Raw genomic sequence first — 19,068 nt, 5'->3', positions numbered from 1 at the left:
GGTCAGAAAACTTCCCCAAAATAATTCCTAGAGCAGATCATTTAAGAAAAACATCCAATCCGGATTTGAAACTTGTCAGTGATGAAGAATCCGCCATGGCCCTTGGTAAATTGTTCCACTGGTTAAGTACCTTCACTGTCAAAAACGTATGTCTTATTTCTAGTTTAAAAGAGACCACAGAAATGGGCTATTTGCAAAGAGGTGGCAGGTTAAAGATGGGGAGTATCTAACAAGCATTAGATGGTGTCCAAATGAACGAAGAGATTGTTTTTAATTAAAAAGTGATCAAGATGAGGTCTCTCTCTTGTTAACACCCTATCCATGGTTTTTCAGGCAACAGGATGTATACTAGGGCAGGAGAGGCTTGCCTTTACCATCCATTGGCCACATTCCAGCTTTTGTTGCCTCATGTGCGAGGACTGGCCAGAATCCCATTAGGAAGACCAGTCCCTGCTCCCTCCCAATGCCACTATAATTGAGGTGAGGGCAAGGTCATGACTCCTCCCTTTCTCAGCAGAAGACCATGGCTGGACGTGGAGAGGTCAACATACTGTACTCATTGCAATGTGGAAGACCTGTTGCTTTGATATATCAGAGTCTTCTGGAGAAATTACTGCTGATTCATCCAGAATAAATCTCAGAAGCTCCATTAGTAACGTGACCTCTCCAGTGCTTGTGAGGGTGTGCAAAGCAGAATCTAGCTCTATGTCAGGAATGTATGATGCATACTGAACGCACCTTTATCAGGTGATAACATGCCACTATTAATTTCAAATGGAAAACATCTTGCAATAACATGGTCTAGCACATAATTTGAATCCTTCCCATGCTATCACACATTGCTTAGAACACAAACAAGGCTCTGCCATACCTGTCTGTCTTGGGCTTCTCTTGGATGTCCTTTTTGTTGTTAAATCCCATTAGTTTTCCTGCTCTAGGTATTGTTTGTTAGAGTGATTCTTTTGGTTGACCCCTTCGCTGTGTTCCTCGAGCTGACCAGTAATTGTACCCCTTGCCACGGCAGGTACTCTGGCTTCATTGTTAACTCATCCCAGATATTTTCATCTTCTGTTCTAGATAGCTTGAAAAGTTAAATAGTTGAATTCTCTGATGAATCTCATAATTTGTTATAATTTCAATACAAATGTCTGAAAGCCTTTGAAAGGAAATGCCTTAGGAACATACAAGGTATTAAATGCAATGAATTTATAACAAATTGGAGTGTCAGAGAGTCAACAATTCCTTATCTCCCAAGTTATCCCAGCACAGAACCTCATGGTGAGCGCTCAACACAAAGGGTGATATTTACTAGAGCTGTCGATTAATCGTAGTTAACTCACGTGATTAACTCAAAAAAATTAATCGTGATTAATCGCACTGTTAAACAATAGAATACCAATTGAAATTTATTAAATATTTTGGCTGTTTTTCTACATTTTCAAATATATCAATTTCAATTGCAACACAGAATACAAAGTGTACAGTGCTCACTTTATATTATTTTTGGTTACTAATATTTGCACAGTAAAAATGATAAACAAAAGAAATAGTATTTTTTAATTCACCTCATACAAGTACTGTAATGCAATCTCTAACATGAAAGTGCAACTTACAAATGTAATTTTTTTGGTAACATAACTGCACTCAAAAACAAAACAATGTAAAACTTTAGAGCCTACACGTCCACTCAGTCCTTCTTGCTCAGCCAATTGCTAAGAGAAACAAGTTTGTTTACATTTATGGGATATAATGTTGCCCACTTCTTAATTACAATATCACCTGAAAGTGAGAACAGGCTTTCGCCTGGCAATAGCTGGTGTTGCAAGGTATTTATGTACCAGATGTACGAAAGAGTCACATGCCTCTTCATGCTTCAGCCATCGTTCCAGAGAACATGATTCCATACTGATGACACTTGTTAAAAAAATTTGGCGTTAATTAAATTTGTGACTGAACTCCTTGGGGGAGAATTGTATGTCCCCTGCTCTGTTTTACCCCCATTCTGCCATATATTGCACGTTACAGCCGTCTTGGATGATGACCCAGCACATGTTGTTCATTTTAAGAACACTTTCACTGCAAATCTGACAAAATGCAAAGAAGGTACCAATGTGAAATTTCTAAAGATAGCTATAGCACTCGACCCAAGATTTAAGAATCTGAAGTGCCTTCCAAAATCTGAGAGGGACGAGCTGTGGAGCATGCTTTCAGAAGTCTTAAAAGAGCAACACTCTGATACGGAAACTACAGAACTTGAACCACCAAAAAAGAAAATCAACCTTCTACGGGTGGCATCTGACTCAGATAATGAAAATGAACATGCGTCGGTCCGCACTGCTTTGGATTGTTATCGAGCAGAAACTGTCATCAGCATAGACGCGTGTCCTCTGGAATGGTGGTTGAAGCATCAAGGGACATATGAATCTTTAGCACATCTGACATGTAAATATCTTGCGACGCCGGCTACAACAGTGCCATGAGAATGCCTGTTCTCATTTTCAGGGGACATCGTAAACAAGAAGCATGCAGCATTATTCCCTGCAAATGTAAACAAACTTGTTTGACTGAGCAATTGGCTGAACAAGAAATAGGACCGATTGGACTTGTAGGCCCTAAAGTTTTACATTGTTGTATTTCTGAATGAAGTTATTTTTTTGTTCCGAATTCTACATTTGTAAGTTCAACTTTCACATGATAAAGAGATTGCACTAGAGTACTTCTATTAGGTGAACTGAAAAATACTATTTCTTTTGTTTTTTACAGTGCAAATATTTGTAATAAAAATAAATATAAAGTGAGTACTCTACACTTTGTATTCTGTGTTGTAATTGAAATCAATATATTTGAAAATGTAGAAAACAAACATCAAAAAATATTTAAATAAATGGTATTCTGTAACTGTTTAACAGCGTGATTAATCACAGTCATTTTTTTAATCGCTTGACAGCCCTAATATTTACATATCAACAGTACAGACACTATTGCTAATCAAGGGCTGTGTAATGATGATATCGGGCCATGTCGCTGAATAAGATACTAAGAAGAATGTTTGTTATTAATAAGAGCTTCCTCTCTGTTTTTAGCAGCTAAAACCAAAAACTGACACTTTCCCAGGGGGATTATAGAATGAAGGAGCAACGAACCCGAGAACTTTCCTCTGTCGAAAGGATGCTGTTTGCAGACCAAGCCATTTTTAAAATGAGATCAGTGAGCGTGCTGTCAATGTGAATCATTTGTTCAAAACATTCTACTTCAGAAGTGCTAAGCATAAGGCCGTGGCTCTGCAATGAATATTTATTCCAAGACAACACCACACAGCAACGAAGGGCATAGAAGTTAAAAGAATTGTTTCAGTGAGAATACAGAGTGAAGAGGCATATGTAAAACAGCCATTATGTGGCGATAGCAGGGGCTGGTGAATTAAAATGTACTCTCTTTTAAGGAAGACCTAAGACTGCTCCTCGTACCATTACAACTTTGCTGGCTAGGATGCCTAGGAGTGTGAATTTACCCAATACATTACACATACAGAAGCATCTTTACATTGTTCCACTAGGAAAATTCAGAGTTTGTTCAATAGCCCACATCGTTTTCCATTTGCTACATGCAGCTGCGAGGGGCGGGGGGTAGGGGGAGGCTGGAGTTAGAACACTGTCACTAAGGCTCCTCAACTTTTCATGTACCATTTTCAATAGAATGGAGACTAGTCTTTTTTTTTTGTTTAATACTGTTATTATTATTATTAAACCAACAAGGTCTCCTAGGTAAAGGTAGTCTGTGTGAGCTGTGAAACCTTGACTGATGATAAAGGGTGAGTGACTTTTCGAGTGGTTAGGAAACCCTTTTGCATCAAAGAAAAAGAACCTCTGGAAGTCAAAAATGTTAAGAATGCCCTTCAAAGGGGATGCTGAATTCAGGAAGACTCAATCAAAGGTCATGCTCTGTAGTAAATATAACCTACATTTCCTGAGAGATGTTTGTTCAGGGATTGGAGGGGAGCAAGTATTGTTTCAGTCAATCAGCACTGGATAGCAAAGGGTTAGTTCCCTTTATCTGCTCCACTGGAGAGCTAGTTGTTAGTCAAAGCAGGTTGGAGGAAGCATTATTACTGATGTTGTTTCATGAGAAAGCATGCGAGAAATTCCATCATGGGAATATTCTACCAAAGATACTTTATTCCTTATATTTCTTGCCTTTACTTCTTTTAGGCATATTCATTTCACAGATTTAAGCCTGAGGAATATTCATTAAAAAGGTACATTTTCTCAATGCTGAAAGTAACCTGAGTGTGAGAGAGATTTTTCCAGTTGGAAACCTGCTATTAAGGTGCTTTATGGGCCACATCTCAGCTGCTGTAAATCAGCATAGCTCCATTCTGGGCCAATACCACTGCACAAAGCCGATTGTTAGAGAGCGATATGGGGACAGAGCTGTCAGCTGGCAGGAGTTAGCCAAGTAAATATGGTCCATCCTGTTAACAGGGGCAGGAGTGACAGTTGTGGGAGAAACACCCATCTCGGAGCCTCTGAAAAGCTGAGCAAATGCAATTCCCAAGTGACCCTGAAGAGCCTCGCTGTGATGTGGTATGCGCGTGTGGATTCAGGCATTGAATTGATTCACAACATCTTAAACGGCTTTCCTCCCACTGTCCCCATCGTGCTTGCTGTTGGGAATATTTTATAGCTTCATAGACTTCAAGGCCAGAAGGGACCATCATGATCATCTAGTCTGACCTCCGGCATATCACAGGCCACAGAAACTCACCCATCCATTCCTGTAACAGGCCTAACCCCTCTGGCTGAGTAACTGAAGTCCTGAAGTGAAGTGAAAACTCTTATGCTAGTGATATACTTACAAGCAGGTTATCCCCTAATTCATCCCCACCCCCATGTTAAAAATGGCTGGTTTCTAGATGGGGCTGCAAGCTATCAAAGATTTAGTTAGATATTTTACACCTTAAAACATAGTTTTCAGGGAGGTAGACAAGTAGGCAAAGGGAAAGGGGCAGTGGAGAACAGCATTGTATAGCATAGCTATGTAATTTCTTCCTGATGAGCTGTTAACATCTTACAACACCTAATAAGAAGAATGGTGGAGTGGTTAAGGCATTAACTTGGGAGACATGGATTCAATTCCCCCCTCTACCATAGCCTGGGCAAGTGACTTGGTCCTTCTGTGCCTCCTTCCCATCTGTAACACTCCACCCCTTACATACTATACAGGGATAGGTCCTAGGGTAATGGGGGCCATGTAAGTACCTAAAATAGAGTAAGAGGAAGAAAGGGGCTCAGGGAAATTCTGATCTCATTGATAAGTCAGTAGAGTTACTCTGGATTTGCACTGGAATCAGAGCCTGGCCCTGGCTGTTTTCATAGACCACATTCAGTTACAAGCTCATTGAACCCATGCCTTCCCTTCTGACTCCCATGGGAGTATTCCTCTGTTTAAAGTTAATCACGTGCTTAAGAACCTTGCTTGCTCGGAGCAGGAGTGCTCGGCACCTGGCAAGACTGAGCCGCTGGTGCTGTTCTTGGCTTGTGGTTTTCTTTTCTTTTTAAATACTCGATATAAATATGAATGAAACATCTTCACACATACCCCAACCCCTGAGACATAAGGTTAGAAACTGTGATTTAATCAGTTGTGCCCTTTTGTGTCCGGAAAAAGTAATCAGCTCTAGCTTTCTCTACTTTGGCTTTTTGGTCTCTGCCACCACTTTTAGATCATACGCTATCTATTCAAGGTACTTATAGGGGCCCATCAGCGTAGTATCTGAGCACATCACAGTTTTGATGCACTTATCCTCAAAACACCCTGGTGAGGAAGAGCAGTGCTATTATCCCCATTGTACAGATGGGGAACTGAGGCACAGAGAGGCTAAATCAGTGGTTCTCAAACTTTTGTACTGGTGACCCCTTTCACATAGCGAGCCTCTGAATGTGACCCCCCTTGTAAATTAAAAACACTTTTTAATATATTTAAAACCATTATAAATGCTGGAGGCAAAGCGGGGTTTAGGGTGGAGGCTGACAGCGCGTAACCCCCCATGTAATAACCTCATGACCCTCTGAGGGGTTCCGACCCCCAGTTTGAGAACCCCCGGGCTAAGGGACTCGCCCAAGGTCACACAGAAAGTCTGTGGCAGAGCACAGATTTGAACTAGGGTCTCTCAGCTCTTAGGCTAATGTCCTAATCACTGGACCATCCTTCCTCATTAAATATGTCCCCACAGCCACAAACGACCATGTAGGGTTTGGACCTTCAATGACATTAAATTGGGCACAGTTCAGCCCAGAATCTACACTGCCTTTTCCCAGGCAGTGGGAAATCGGGCTGTGGAAAACGAACAAAACAGAAACACCCATGTTGGCTAGAACTTCCCCTACCCTAGGAAGGGGGGAGGGGGAAATGTAGATGTGGAGCCAAAGAAGTGAGTGACGCTGGATGGGTGGGGCTCCTTGCAGGAATTAAAGCAACACTTCATGTCCTGGTTCCCTGACACAGGGGGTGTCACTGGTAATGGGGGTGACATTGCCTGCCCGTCCACAGGTTGAATCACTTCTCCAGTGCAGACAGCTTAGCTGCTGCAACAAGGGATCAGTTCCATCTGCCTGTGAGAGCTTTGGTGAACCTGGCCCACTGTTTTTTTCATTCATTCCTTTTAAAAGTATAAGTCATTCTGGAAGATTATGAGTCGTAATTATTTACGAGAAAGGGGTTGGAACCAAATCCCCAGCTCTGAATACCCTTGAATTCAGTATCCAAACTTCATAGCTGGGAATTATACAATGGGATAAATCGAACCCTACATCCAAACATCTTTGGGGTGAGATCAGCACCCAATCCATATTTTGCAGTTTGGGCCCATCTCTATTATTCACCAGAGGGACCACAGAGACTTATTGAGGAGCTGTTTCTATTAGTGTAAAATATGTACTTGCTAGTTTAAAGACCTCAAGCTTTCCACAATCTCAAACACATCTTGAGAAATAAATTCTTCCGCCCTCTCTCCTTATTCTGCACTAATTTACACAGGTATTAATATAATTAAACCACGGAACTGGATTCATAGGACTGATTTTCTGAGCAGAAAGCTGGCACCTTTAATTACACACCCACCAGTACTATCAATAGTCACACAGTGCTGTGAACGTCGAAAGGGACATTCAGTGTGACCAACTGAAGACACAGGCGTTGCCTTTGGTGACAAAGTGGGGACAAAACAGCCCATCTGTCTCACAATTTGTCCAGATGTCCTACCTTTCTCCTCCCCCTTGGGAGAAGCAGTGGTTGTGGTGTCAGTCATTCTATTTCTAGGCACAAAGGAACTCAGACAGTATCAAGGGCAAGCATGGATGCTAATATGCAACAAGCATCTCCTTAACACTTTCTATCTAATCAGGTTTCCTGTTGGCTGATGAGAGCTGCCATACCTCATTATGAGCTGCTATCACAGATTTTTTGTTTCAGTCCAGACTTTGCCATGCTTGTTTGCTTTTTCATGTAAAAAGGTTATGTATGCCCTGAGGGAGGCTGAATGTTACAAAAAAAAAAATCACATGAAAACAGAACTTTGGGCAAGAGGCCAAACTCTTGGATTATAGGACTGTGACTAACCAATGGTGGTTTTTAAAAAAAAAAAACTCTCATAGCCTCTGTACTAACACAACTCAAATTAGTTTCCCAGAAGCAGACTTCTCTTTATGTGACCATGTTTTGTAAAGATAGCAACAGCTTATGTTTAAACTATTTAAGAGAACAAATAGTTGCAAAATGTACCTCAGATGGCCTTTCCAATGCTAGTAGCATATTCCTGGCTTGACTGAAGCTACAAAATTGCTCTGTATTTTGCTATTGCTTGAATGTAGCATAGAAGAATGCACAAAAACCCAGGGGCCAGCACCCAGAGATAATGTTGACTCCTCTTGATTTGTGTCCTCCTAGAGATCCATGACATTGTAAACTATAAGAAGGAGTCCAGAAAAACAAAGTTAAAAGGCTGCAGAACAAAACTGGCTTTTCTCCTTTTACCTACTCCATAGGCCCTTGGGACATCAAGGAAGGAACCTTAAATCCAGAGTCCAGACAGACAGACATTGTTGTGCTTGAGATGGGCCTGAATCACACCTTGGGATCTGCAGTCTTTAAACAAAGAGCCAGGGGCTTGTCAAAACTATCCTGAAAGGTTCTGCAATTCTTTTTCTCCTAAAGAGAGGTCTAAGTGAAGCATTGATTCAGAATGGCTGGAAGACATAAGGGGAAAGAGGCAGGTATACAGGTAACTCTGTGGACTTATGATAGGGTGTTTGTATCCTGATGCCATCAGGGGGAGAAAAAGGCTATTGAGTTTCCTTGGGAATAGGAAAATACCTCTCCTACCTTGAAGGGTGCATAGGAGCCGTTAGTTTTGGACAGAGACACTAACAGTTAGGCCTCAACAGAGAAACAGCTTTTTAAAGACAGCATTTGGGTTATGGGAACAAAATTGGTTTCAGTGAGTGGAGTGCTATGCCTGGATTCATCTGGTGATAAGGTCCAAGATCACTGGCAAAACTGCCTTATGGGAATTCAAGGTACATTGGATGAGTGAAACAGTTGATGTAGTGTCAGCAGGGAGCCAGATATGTTCATTACCAGTCCAACCCTTCTGCATCACATGCCTGGCACTGTGAACCCCATTGTGACCACCCACAGCTGGTAAGAAAACTAGCTCCAGTCCCAAACAATAAGGTCAACACTCTAAGGCATAAATTCAAATACTGGTATGAGAAGGAGGTGCAAAGTGGGGAGAGGGAACTGAGAGAGACATTTATGATTTTCTAGACAATCCTGTGGCAATATTAAAACAAAAATGGAAGTATATTTTTATATCCTTCCCAGAGTCTTTCAAATCCATGCAGTGTTTCATACGTAACCCACAGGCTGACATTCAAGTTGGAGAGATTTTTCAGTAGTGACTTAGTTAATTCTGTATTGCGATTTCTCTTGAAAGACAATATTATTGTACTGTAGACCTTAATATCTCTGCTCTGCACAGCCTCTTCCATTAACAACTCAATTACATTTTCCAGTGCCTTTAAGAAAATCTATATTCTTTATAACTCAGTATGAGTAACTCTTTATTTTCAGACAGCCTGAAAGCAGATCTGACATGTTACCTGCTGGACCTGTGTAACTGGGCTAACGTTTGCTTCAGATGCTCCATTGTCTTCCATGATAGTATTCCATCACTTTATGCTCAAGATTCTTCGGCTCTATGCCAAGAAAGCACTGAAGATGGCACAATGAACCCTGAGGCGGGTCTAACACTCTTGCCAGCCAATTCATAGACTGAAAAGAGAAAGACGCTCCACCACGGTAGCTCTGGGCTACTCTGGAGGCAGAAGAGGCTAAGAGAAAACTTGAACGTATATTTTTCACTCTGACCCAGGCAATGTCTTTCATAAAAAACACATAAGCCATGCAACAGTAGAAGTCACCTCCCAAAAGTCCATGGATATGATACGCCTATGAAATACAGAGCCTCTTCAGGGCTGTGGGTTAGCCAATACAGTTGTGCCTTGTCTGATAATTATGAATGCAAAACTCAGGGGGCAGAGGGAATTTAAAAAAGACATTAATCCTTTCATAATGCAACAAAAGATGAAAGGCTTTTCTCTTTTCATACTATAGATTTTCAGGGAGAACAATCTAATGATACCACATGTTGTGGGAAAGGACTTGCACGGCTGTTATAAGAGAGAAAAAGTATCCCGAACGGTGGAGAATTAGTAACAGCAACAGTTAGCTTTCAGTCAAAAGTAAGGCACAATTTTCACTCTTTGGGTCTTCACTTAGGGCCCGAGGCTGCAAGCTTCTCGTGGCAGGTGTGCAGTGACTTAATCTCCACCTACACCATGCTTCCATAGGGCTCAGCCCCTTTGTAGCAGACAGTAGTCAAGGTACACCACCACCATATATACGTTTTCTACTGACCTCTGTCAGTGTAAATTACTGATTTACTCACTGAAAACATTCACAGCCATGAACCAGTCACTCCGTAGGAACTCAGGTTCTCATTAGAAATTGCACTCAAACGGCCAAATCCTTCCAGTTTCTAAACAAGCAAAACTCTCACTGACGTCAACAGGAGGTTTGAGTATGGACAAAGAAGAAATGCACAATGTGCCTCGAAGGAGGAGAATTGAGTTCAGTGTTTCGAAGCCTGATTTTTAAAAAGTCACATTCTGAGAGAAATAACGCCCCTTTCCCCCTCCTCCTACAGCAGGTTTTGCTTCACGTGGTACATTTTTGAACGGCCCACCATGTGATATTAGTAAGGCTATCACTTCTGGTAGAATAGCACTTAGTGACGGAGAGAAGTCTTCTTCTAACACTGGTGCGAGCATTATTCATGCAATAAACGGTAGCAGCCCGCAGTTGAGTGAAATATTTGGGTGCTCATAGTAGCAGCTCAACAAGTGCACCAGCAGTGGCCATCATTAAATACAGAGTAACACAAGTCAGATTTGACTAAGGGCTCAAATCGATTTGCTTTTACATTGCTAGTGAAACTCAACCAAAACAGGATCCAGCCCTACGTAGAAGCGACATTATTCATCATGGCAGTTAGTTCCATACACTGAAGCTTATACAAAAAGCGGGAGGCTTACCAGGTGGGATTTGAGGCAGTAATGAAAAACACATACAGAAGAACAAGACAAAAATGTTAAATATAATGACATCTTTAAAAGATAGCTTCATCTTACATGCTACTGCAACACGTGAAAGAGACGAATAACTTAATAGTTTTACTTTCGTGAACAACAGGTAGATTTGTCCATACCTTTACTTTATCTGAAAAGGAAAACATTCAGCTCAGTTTCCTCTATGCATGCATTTCATTTCTCAAAATGCAACGGGGCGTGCATTACATACAACGTGTTATCCTGCTTCACTGAAGTACAGCTGTTATGAGCATTCCTGCAGCAGTATGCAGAAGCCTTATGGGGTGGAAGGGGCTGGGGACAAGGGGAATCTGGTTCTGAGTGCCGTTAGTTTCAGCAGAGTGCAGCTTCAGAAATGTCCGGGCGAGAAACTGACTCGGGATTGATGCTGTTTCAAGTAGCAAGCAACTTTTGGCAGCCAAAAAAGGGCAGTGTAATGATGAGAGCTGAAATAAACAAACTTTATTTGAGAAAAGCAGCACAATCTTACTTCTTGTCTAGAATACTGTATATGGTTTATACTATACAGTGTCCCGTGATAGACCGTATCAGACATTAACAGGCAAGCAAAGGGGGACATGAAGCGCATAACGCTTCCTGTGTCAGTTGCACTATATTGACACAGGCTGAAAAACACACAGCACACTAGAGGGACACGTACATTAAAAATAAAAGTAATCATAACAAACAAAACATGGATCCATAGTGCACAAACCTTCCGGCTCTGTGTTCTCTTTGAGGTGCACTTGCTTCAGTGGGCAGCAGAAGATTTCGTGACACTTAGCACGAAAAGGGGACTCTTTTTTCTTTAATTCCGCAGATTGGATGGAATCTTGCCGTAACATAATGTACTCCTGTGTGCCAGGGGGAGCGTCATCCATAACTGTGGTCACCACATAACAAAATGAACTCAAGTTAGAGTTTAACGAAAGAAATCTAGAGACGTATATAAACTATATAATGTGATGTGGGGGAAGGAAAAAGGGGGAGAAACATTGGTCGCGAGGAAAAGAAAATGAAAAGCGTTAAAAAAGTTTTGTGGTGGTGATGGAGGAGAGGGGTGGGGATAGTTTACTTTAATAAAACAACACTTCTCATAAACATTTGTCCTTTATCTTGTTTCATGCAATCTTCACCCTAATGAAAAAGTACCATCATAATGAGCTCTTGCAGAAAGTAACACAGTCTGTCTATTCCGAATCCCCTACGGTCTCTGGCAATACATGCTGTATTCTGCATGCAGATTAAGGAAAACTGAAAGAGAGCATGCCATTGTCCAACCTGCAGATTTTATATTCTGCACTTGAGTTTATAATGTTAGTAAGCCACATTGCCATATCTGCAATGCAGCGCCAACACCTCTCTGGTCCCCACAGTACAACAAAAGAGGTCTCTAACAGGATCAATAATAACAGGCAATTCCTCACAGCAAGGATGATAATCCAATGAATGGACTATCACCATCAAAGGGATAAAAAAGTAGAAGCACAAAGAGTGCATGTTAATTTTGTTATGGCTTTTCCAGGTGTCCTTTTAAATCAATATTCCCGTTGATACTACAGATGGCATATCTTCGGAATTGTTTTCTCAGATCGAATCATTATATTAAGCAGTAAGTTATGACACACAGAAATAGCTAGCTTTTGAATCATTGACAATGTTACATCGCTGGAGGGTCAAAATGCTATTCTATTAGCTAAAGAAGCCATAGAAATGCTTCTAGAAATCACTCCTCACCTAGAAATGCAATGGTCTTGGGATTTTGGCCTTAAAATGCAGACCTTTTTCAGGAGCAGTGGCTATCTAAGTGTTAAGAGAGTTTATCATCCTAGTTAGATATTTGTGACTGTCTAGAGAAGTATAAGACCTCAGCTGAAGATGTGGACTGTAGAACCTCAACCTAATATCTGAAAGAAAAAATCCCAGAGACCAGAAAATTAACAGCATCCATGCTATGCTGAACAAACAGTGCAAATACACAAGCAAGACATGAGATCATACACTGTCTGGAGTCTAGACAGACGATCCAAGCAATCCGACTGGCTAATGTGCTTTTATTTTTAATTAGCGCCTTATAGATAGCAAGTGGAATTGCATCACCCACTAAAAACAACCCACTTGCCTTATTGTTGACATCTTAAACCATAAATGAAAGCAAGGACTTTAGTGCTAGTCATTCCTTGGGGATAAGTAACGAGGCTATGGCTAGTGGTCTTGGGTTGCACGATGAGCAATCACCTTCTTTCAAGTGTTCATTAATCCCCAGGAAAGGCCTTGCACCTAGACTGCTGTTGCTTCATTAGATAAGAGGCAGCATCAGTTACATACACATATAATCCAGAGAAAGTACCATTAAAAGTGATTCATGAACTTATTAGGAAAATATAACTCATCTGAAAAAAGCAACAGGGTCATTGGAGCGCAGGATCTGGACTGCTGGATAATTGCTCTCTTAACCATCCTTGTTTTGATTTGGCTTTATTTAAAGGGGTTGTGTGTGCGTGAAAGGGACCGAGTTGACAGCACCGGAGCTGTGGGGCAATTTCTAGAAGTAATCGCTGGCTGGGAGGAGCTGGAGGTCCAAGAGGTGTCAAAGGCCAATAGCGCCAGCTGGCTGTTTCTCCGCAGGAAATGCTGCGCAGAAATTGCTATTGCTAGAATTCTGCTACTAGAACAAACATTTTTGTAAGGTGGCAAGCGACCTGCGTGCAATGCTATTGACGTCAATGGTGCAGTGACCAGATGATGATCCTTGTGACATTTACAAAAATAAAGGATACAGCGTGTGGCTGTTGAACGTTATTAGCCAGGAGGGAAGTGAGATGCACATGCTACCGTCAAATAGCCAGCCAGCTGATCAGCAGCAAGACAGACCCTGCTGTTATATCAGCAGCCTGGGGCAGGAGATGCGGAGTGGGCCTGATCCTGCAAGATGCTGAGCCTCTTTGGAGGGATGCAGAGAGATCTTAGCTTCCAGATAAGATGAAGGTGCTCAACATAGCATATAAGGTGCTTACCATCTTGCAGTACTGGGCCCTACATTTGTACAGAGAGGAAGCAAGCTGGCTAGTTACTGCAAATAAGGCAGAGCAACTAGCTATTGGTAGATGGAAGCTTTGGCCAGGAGGGAGGCCTGTTGCTGGCAAGGTGATCAAGGAGAGAGGTTTGCTGGCTGCAAGAAAGGAGAATTGGGCAGGAGAACAGCTTACACTGCTTTCAACAAGCGAGCAAGAAGATTTGCCAATGGCAAGGGGAGTGGGTGGGTAGGTACTTTCAATGGGATAGAGCAGAGGTACTCTGGTAACAAAGCTGGAGAGATGGAGTGGACTTATTCTTCCCCGTGTACTGACCTGGTTACTTAGTTAAGTGTGGGGCTTTTGTTTTAAATGCTCAGGATACTCCCAGAAACACAAAAAACCAAACACCAGCCAATCAGCTTTTAAGATGGATTCCGTTAATTTCAAAATTATGATACGCAGAATAGATACCGTATAAGCAGCAGCAGCAGATGCTTCCTCCCCACCCCCATATCTATCATCAGTTTGGTGCATGACCTCTGAGAAGCCCAAACGAAAGGGCCAGTTAATTATCAATGGACATTGCCAGTGGAATATCAATTTAAACCGGGGCTGGGATGATCTATCTACTAATTCTTACAGAAACACAAAAACAGTTGTCAGAGAATCACTTTTGATCAGTCCAAACTCATCACAGACCTGGGGAACTAAGAATACAGGTATTATCAATCCCCTAGTCTTTCCATTTGTCTTCACCAAAACACATTTATTTTCAGTTAATTTAAATTTAAATAGAGAAATTAAGGTGCAAATCCTCAGCTGGTGGAAATCAGCCTAGGTGCACTGCAGTCACTGGAAGTAGGTGCATTATGTCAATTTACAAGAAAGGCTCTGGGTCAAAAGATCTAATTGGACTTTGTCATTATGCTTCGCATGGTAGGAATCATTAGATCATTAACATCCGGGGTCAGTCTTAGAAACAAATTTGAATAAAATTTTAATGCTGAATGATGTATGAGTGACAATCAGTGCCATCATTTTGAAAGCATTAGTTAAACCTTTTCTTAACATGATGAATGGCCTAAAGTCAAACACAGAATTTATTATAGAACTAGAAAAACATTACTGTCTCCTATTTCATGATGTAATACACACAAGTCATACAACTTAAGGGAGCCACCGAAAGGAAAGATACAGACACAAGTAAAGGACCTCAATTCCTGCCCAGATGCGCCAATTAGTGCAAAATGTTGAACAGCACAGTCTAATGCAACGAGCTTGCAGAAACTGATCAAATCCACTATTTGATGAAGGACTAAATATAGAGGAGCACTACCCTGCAGTGATTATTCCGTGTGCTTTGTGAAGGATATAAGCACAAACAGAAAATTAGAGGAAAATCTCTCAGCAGCAGAACCTCAAAATAAGTTCGCTAACAGGAAAAACCAACTAGAAAATACTAGCTGAACCCATCAGGTGAATCATGGGAGGTGGGAGGAACAAAAACACAAAATATGCCAAAACGCAGATCAGTGACATTCACAAGCTAAGCAATCTGACACTCCCAACCGTACCTAAACGTGAATGTAACGGATAACTGTGAATGAACTTAATGCAAACAGCAACACTCGGTACAAAAATAAATCTAGGCACCTTCATTATCACTGAAGCTGCACTAGTCACTGACGGATTGCCTACTGCATTTGGCACAAACTGAAGCAGCAGCTGCTTGTTGTGTCTTTTGCTCTTTGTTCAACAAAGCGCAATATGAAGAAACCAGTGGCATGGTGGGACCCAAATAACTGCGGTGACTAAATATACTCAATAAGTAGGCCTAGTTACACATGCACTTGAGTGCACTGGAAGGGTTTTGAAACACAGAAGATGCTAGAGGCTCAGAAACTATTTAAAGCAATACTCCCCAATTCCTATATACGACACGCCTGTACAAATACCTGTCTAGTATTCTTCTACCACTCTGAGCATAGCACCCAGACGGCATTACTAAATCAAGACCATTTTAACACCTGAAGTGTTCCTACATTGAAAAGCAAAACACAACTGATAAATCTTTAGGCTGGCTGTGCAAAGCATAAGAGGCTACCATTGACTTCATTGGGTATTGGATCAGGCCCAAAGAGGACAAATGTATAGCACAACATATCTACAAGAATACTATTACTAGTGTGATTACCTTCCAGAAATTACTAACTCCATCACTCAGAGTCAGGAAGGAGGAAAATATGGGACATGTATTCTCAACAAACGCAATGGGAAAACAAACCTACAACACTGAGCCTATGTAATGTTGTGCATAATGTTGGGATAGTTGACCACACACACACACACACACACAGAAAACAACCCTGTACCCCAAGCGAAGGTGGTGAGAGAACTGAAAGTCTTAGTAGTATTTCCAGCAGTTGGTGAAGACTGATTACAGATCTACAACTGAAGTGTCTAATGATCACACTAGAAATTAAATGGATTAAACTCACAGTTTCTTGGAGGCAGAATGCCTCCCAGTGTTCCCCAACACACACACACACACCCCCCGCAGTGTAATAAAGCTCTCCACCACCCCTTGCTATGGTTCCCAAGCGGAGAGCATGCTCTAGACTAGTATGTCTGCGTAGGCACTGTGCTATTACAGTTGCGTAACTATTTTCCTTGACTCGCTTTGTGTCCAAGGGCAAGTCATATGTTCCCTCTTTGCCTGTGTTTCCCCATCTGTAAAACAAGGACAACACCTCTTACCCTGCATACCTCACAGGGCCATGGCAAGGCTAAATGAATGTTTGTTAAGTGCTTGGAGATCCTCAGGTGCACGGTGCTAAAGAAATGCTGAGTGGGGTTGTTTTAAAGAACAGGCTGGTTAATACTGGCCTAAGTTACTGTAACTGCACAAAAATAATGCAGCAACTGTGGATAAAGAGCATGCCCACAAAAGCCATTTATTAAGCAGTTAGCATAAAAGAGCTGCGGTTACCCATATACTTCCCAACGCAAAAAATTCAACTAGGTAAACGTAATATCACTTCGTGCCACATCCCTTGGCTTTTTATTTTAAAACCCCCTGATGGCAAAAAGCCAGTAAGAAAAAGTTTCCCTCCTCCCTCAGCCATGGAGTGAAATTAAAGCAGTCAGGGACAAGTACGCCTCCATCAGAATCCTTCTTGAGATTTGCTCGAACACATTGGCATTAAATAATGCACTAGCTAAAACTCCGGCACTTTTTATTTATGTCCCATTACTTCGGAGTCAGAATAGTCCCGACTAAAATGTCTAGACTTTGTAACACCAATGGTCACTAGACTACGAATCTTTCCATAGTTTTCAAAGCCTTGGCTACTATTTTGACTGAGCTAGTCTTCCCCCATAATTCTGTGCTGGATAAAATTGACAAGAAAGCACGCTTTTGCTACAGTAAGGAAACTGCAGCTGTACACCTTAAATCTATGGCCTGTTTTACCTTTAGCTGGCTACCAGTTTTACCCAGAGATACCTCTAGCTCTGTAACCACAAAGCTCAAGGTACCATAGAGTAAAAAAAGACATTGTATCTTTGGCCACTTGCAAAGATTTAATATCCTGGAAAAGGCAATCTCCCCAGCCCTGACATACTTGCCAGGAAACTGTCCAGTCTTGGTACTATACATATGACATTATTTTGTCCTTCTCTGTGTTAGCTGTACTTTGACTTCCCTTCCTAGGTGACCTGACACATGAATTACCTCCTTCCTGAGGTTCTCTTTCTTTTGATTGCTTACAGCAGTTTTGAATGTAGTAAGGCTCAAGGTGTTGACACCCTCTTGCTCTTTGTCTGCAGGCCATTATTCCTCCTGGTGTCCCAGGAAAACTATGGTCTTGGCTCAATAATAATAATAATATAATAATAATATAATAATAATAGTTCTTCTTTAGCACTTTTCATCAGTAGATCTCAAAGCACTTCACAAGCAGCTCAGTTTCATCATCTCCATTTTACGGATGAGGAAGCAAAACACTAAACATCATTGCCGTCTTCCACTCGTTTTCTTGCCTTCTTAACATGTGTAGATGTGAGAGAATATCAGGAAAATGAGAGAGAAAGAGCGAAAACAGAAAAGAGAAGGTAGAATAAGGTCTAGAATCGTTAAAGTATGATTGAATGAAATCTTTAAAAAAAATACAATGGGAAATACAAGAGTTCTGAAGGAACTCAAATATGAAATTGCAGAACTACTGCCTGTGGTACATAACCTATCACTTAGATCAGCTTCTCTAGCAGATAACAGGAGGATAGCTAACGTGACAGCAATGTTTTGAAACAGCTCCAGCGGCAATCCTGGCTATTACAGGCTGGTAAGTGCAACTTCATTATCAGGCAAATTGGTTGAAACTATAGTAAAGAATAGAAGGATCAGACACATAGATGAACACCATTTGTTGGGGGAAGAGTCAACACAGCTTTTGTAAAGGGAAATCATGCATTACCAATCTATAAGAATTCTTTGAGGGGGGCCAATAGATATATGGACAAGGGTGACCCGGAAAGTACTTGGACTTTCCGAAAGCCTTTGACAAGGTCCCTCATCAAAGGCTCTGAAGCAAAGTAAGCAGTCATGGGATACAAGGGAAGGTTCTCTCATGGATCAGGAACAGGTTAAAAAATAGGAAACAGAGTAGGAATAAATGATCATTTCAGAATGCAGAGAGGTAAATAGTGGGTTCCCCCAAGGATCTGTGCTAGGACCTGTGTTGTTCAACATATTCATAAACGATCTGGGAAAAGAAATAAACAGTGAGGTGACAAAGTTTGCGGATGATGCAAAATTACTCAAGATGGTTAAGTCCAAAGCAGACTGCAAAGAGTTACAAAGGAAACCTCACAAACCTGGATGCGCCTGGGCAACAAAAACGGCAGATGAAATTCAATGTGGATTTGCACACTGGAAAACCTAATCTCCACTATATATATATATAAACATAATTCTATTAGATATACAAAATGCTGGGATCTAAATTAGCTGTTACGGCTCAAGAAAGATCTTGGAGTCATTGTGCAGCAGCAGTCAAAAAAGACAACAGAATGTTAGGAACCATTAGGAAAGGGATAGATTATAAACCAGTAAATATAATGCCACTCTATAAATCCAGGGTATGCCCATACCTTGAATACTGCGTGCAGTTCTGGTCACCCCATCGCAAAAGAAGATAGATTAGAATGGAAAAAATACTGAGAAAGGCAACAAAAATGATGAAGGGTATGGGACAGCTTCCATATAAGGAGAAACTAAAAGGACTGGGGTTGTTCATCTTGGAATGAGACTACTAAGTGGGGATAGAATAGAGGTCTGTAAGTCA

The 19,068-nt window shown here is 41.3% G+C and overlaps 1 protein-coding gene across 6 annotated transcripts in view; it reads right to left on the bottom strand.

Annotated features, from left to right (window-relative positions):
- FGF13 (fibroblast growth factor 13) overlaps positions 1-19,068 on the bottom strand; it is a 332,231-nt gene that overhangs the window by 149,482 nt on the left and 163,681 nt on the right. For 5 of the 6 annotated variants that reach the window (XM_074962687.1, XM_074962693.1, XM_074962691.1 and 2 more), the window contains exon 2: positions 11,422-11,589. The exons of the other annotated variant lie outside the window; for it this stretch is intronic. In XM_074962687.1, coding sequence (XP_074818788.1) covers positions 11,422-11,589 — 168 coding nt within the window. The remainder of the gene's footprint in view (positions 1-11,421; positions 11,590-19,068) is intronic. 6 annotated transcript variants of the gene reach the window in all.

This window comes from Natator depressus, chromosome 9, assembly GCF_965152275.1.
Source record: "Natator depressus isolate rNatDep1 chromosome 9, rNatDep2.hap1, whole genome shotgun sequence".
NCBI classification, from domain to species: domain Eukaryota; kingdom Metazoa; phylum Chordata; order Testudines; family Cheloniidae; genus Natator; species Natator depressus.
This window is presented reverse-complemented; position numbering and strand designations above follow the sequence as displayed.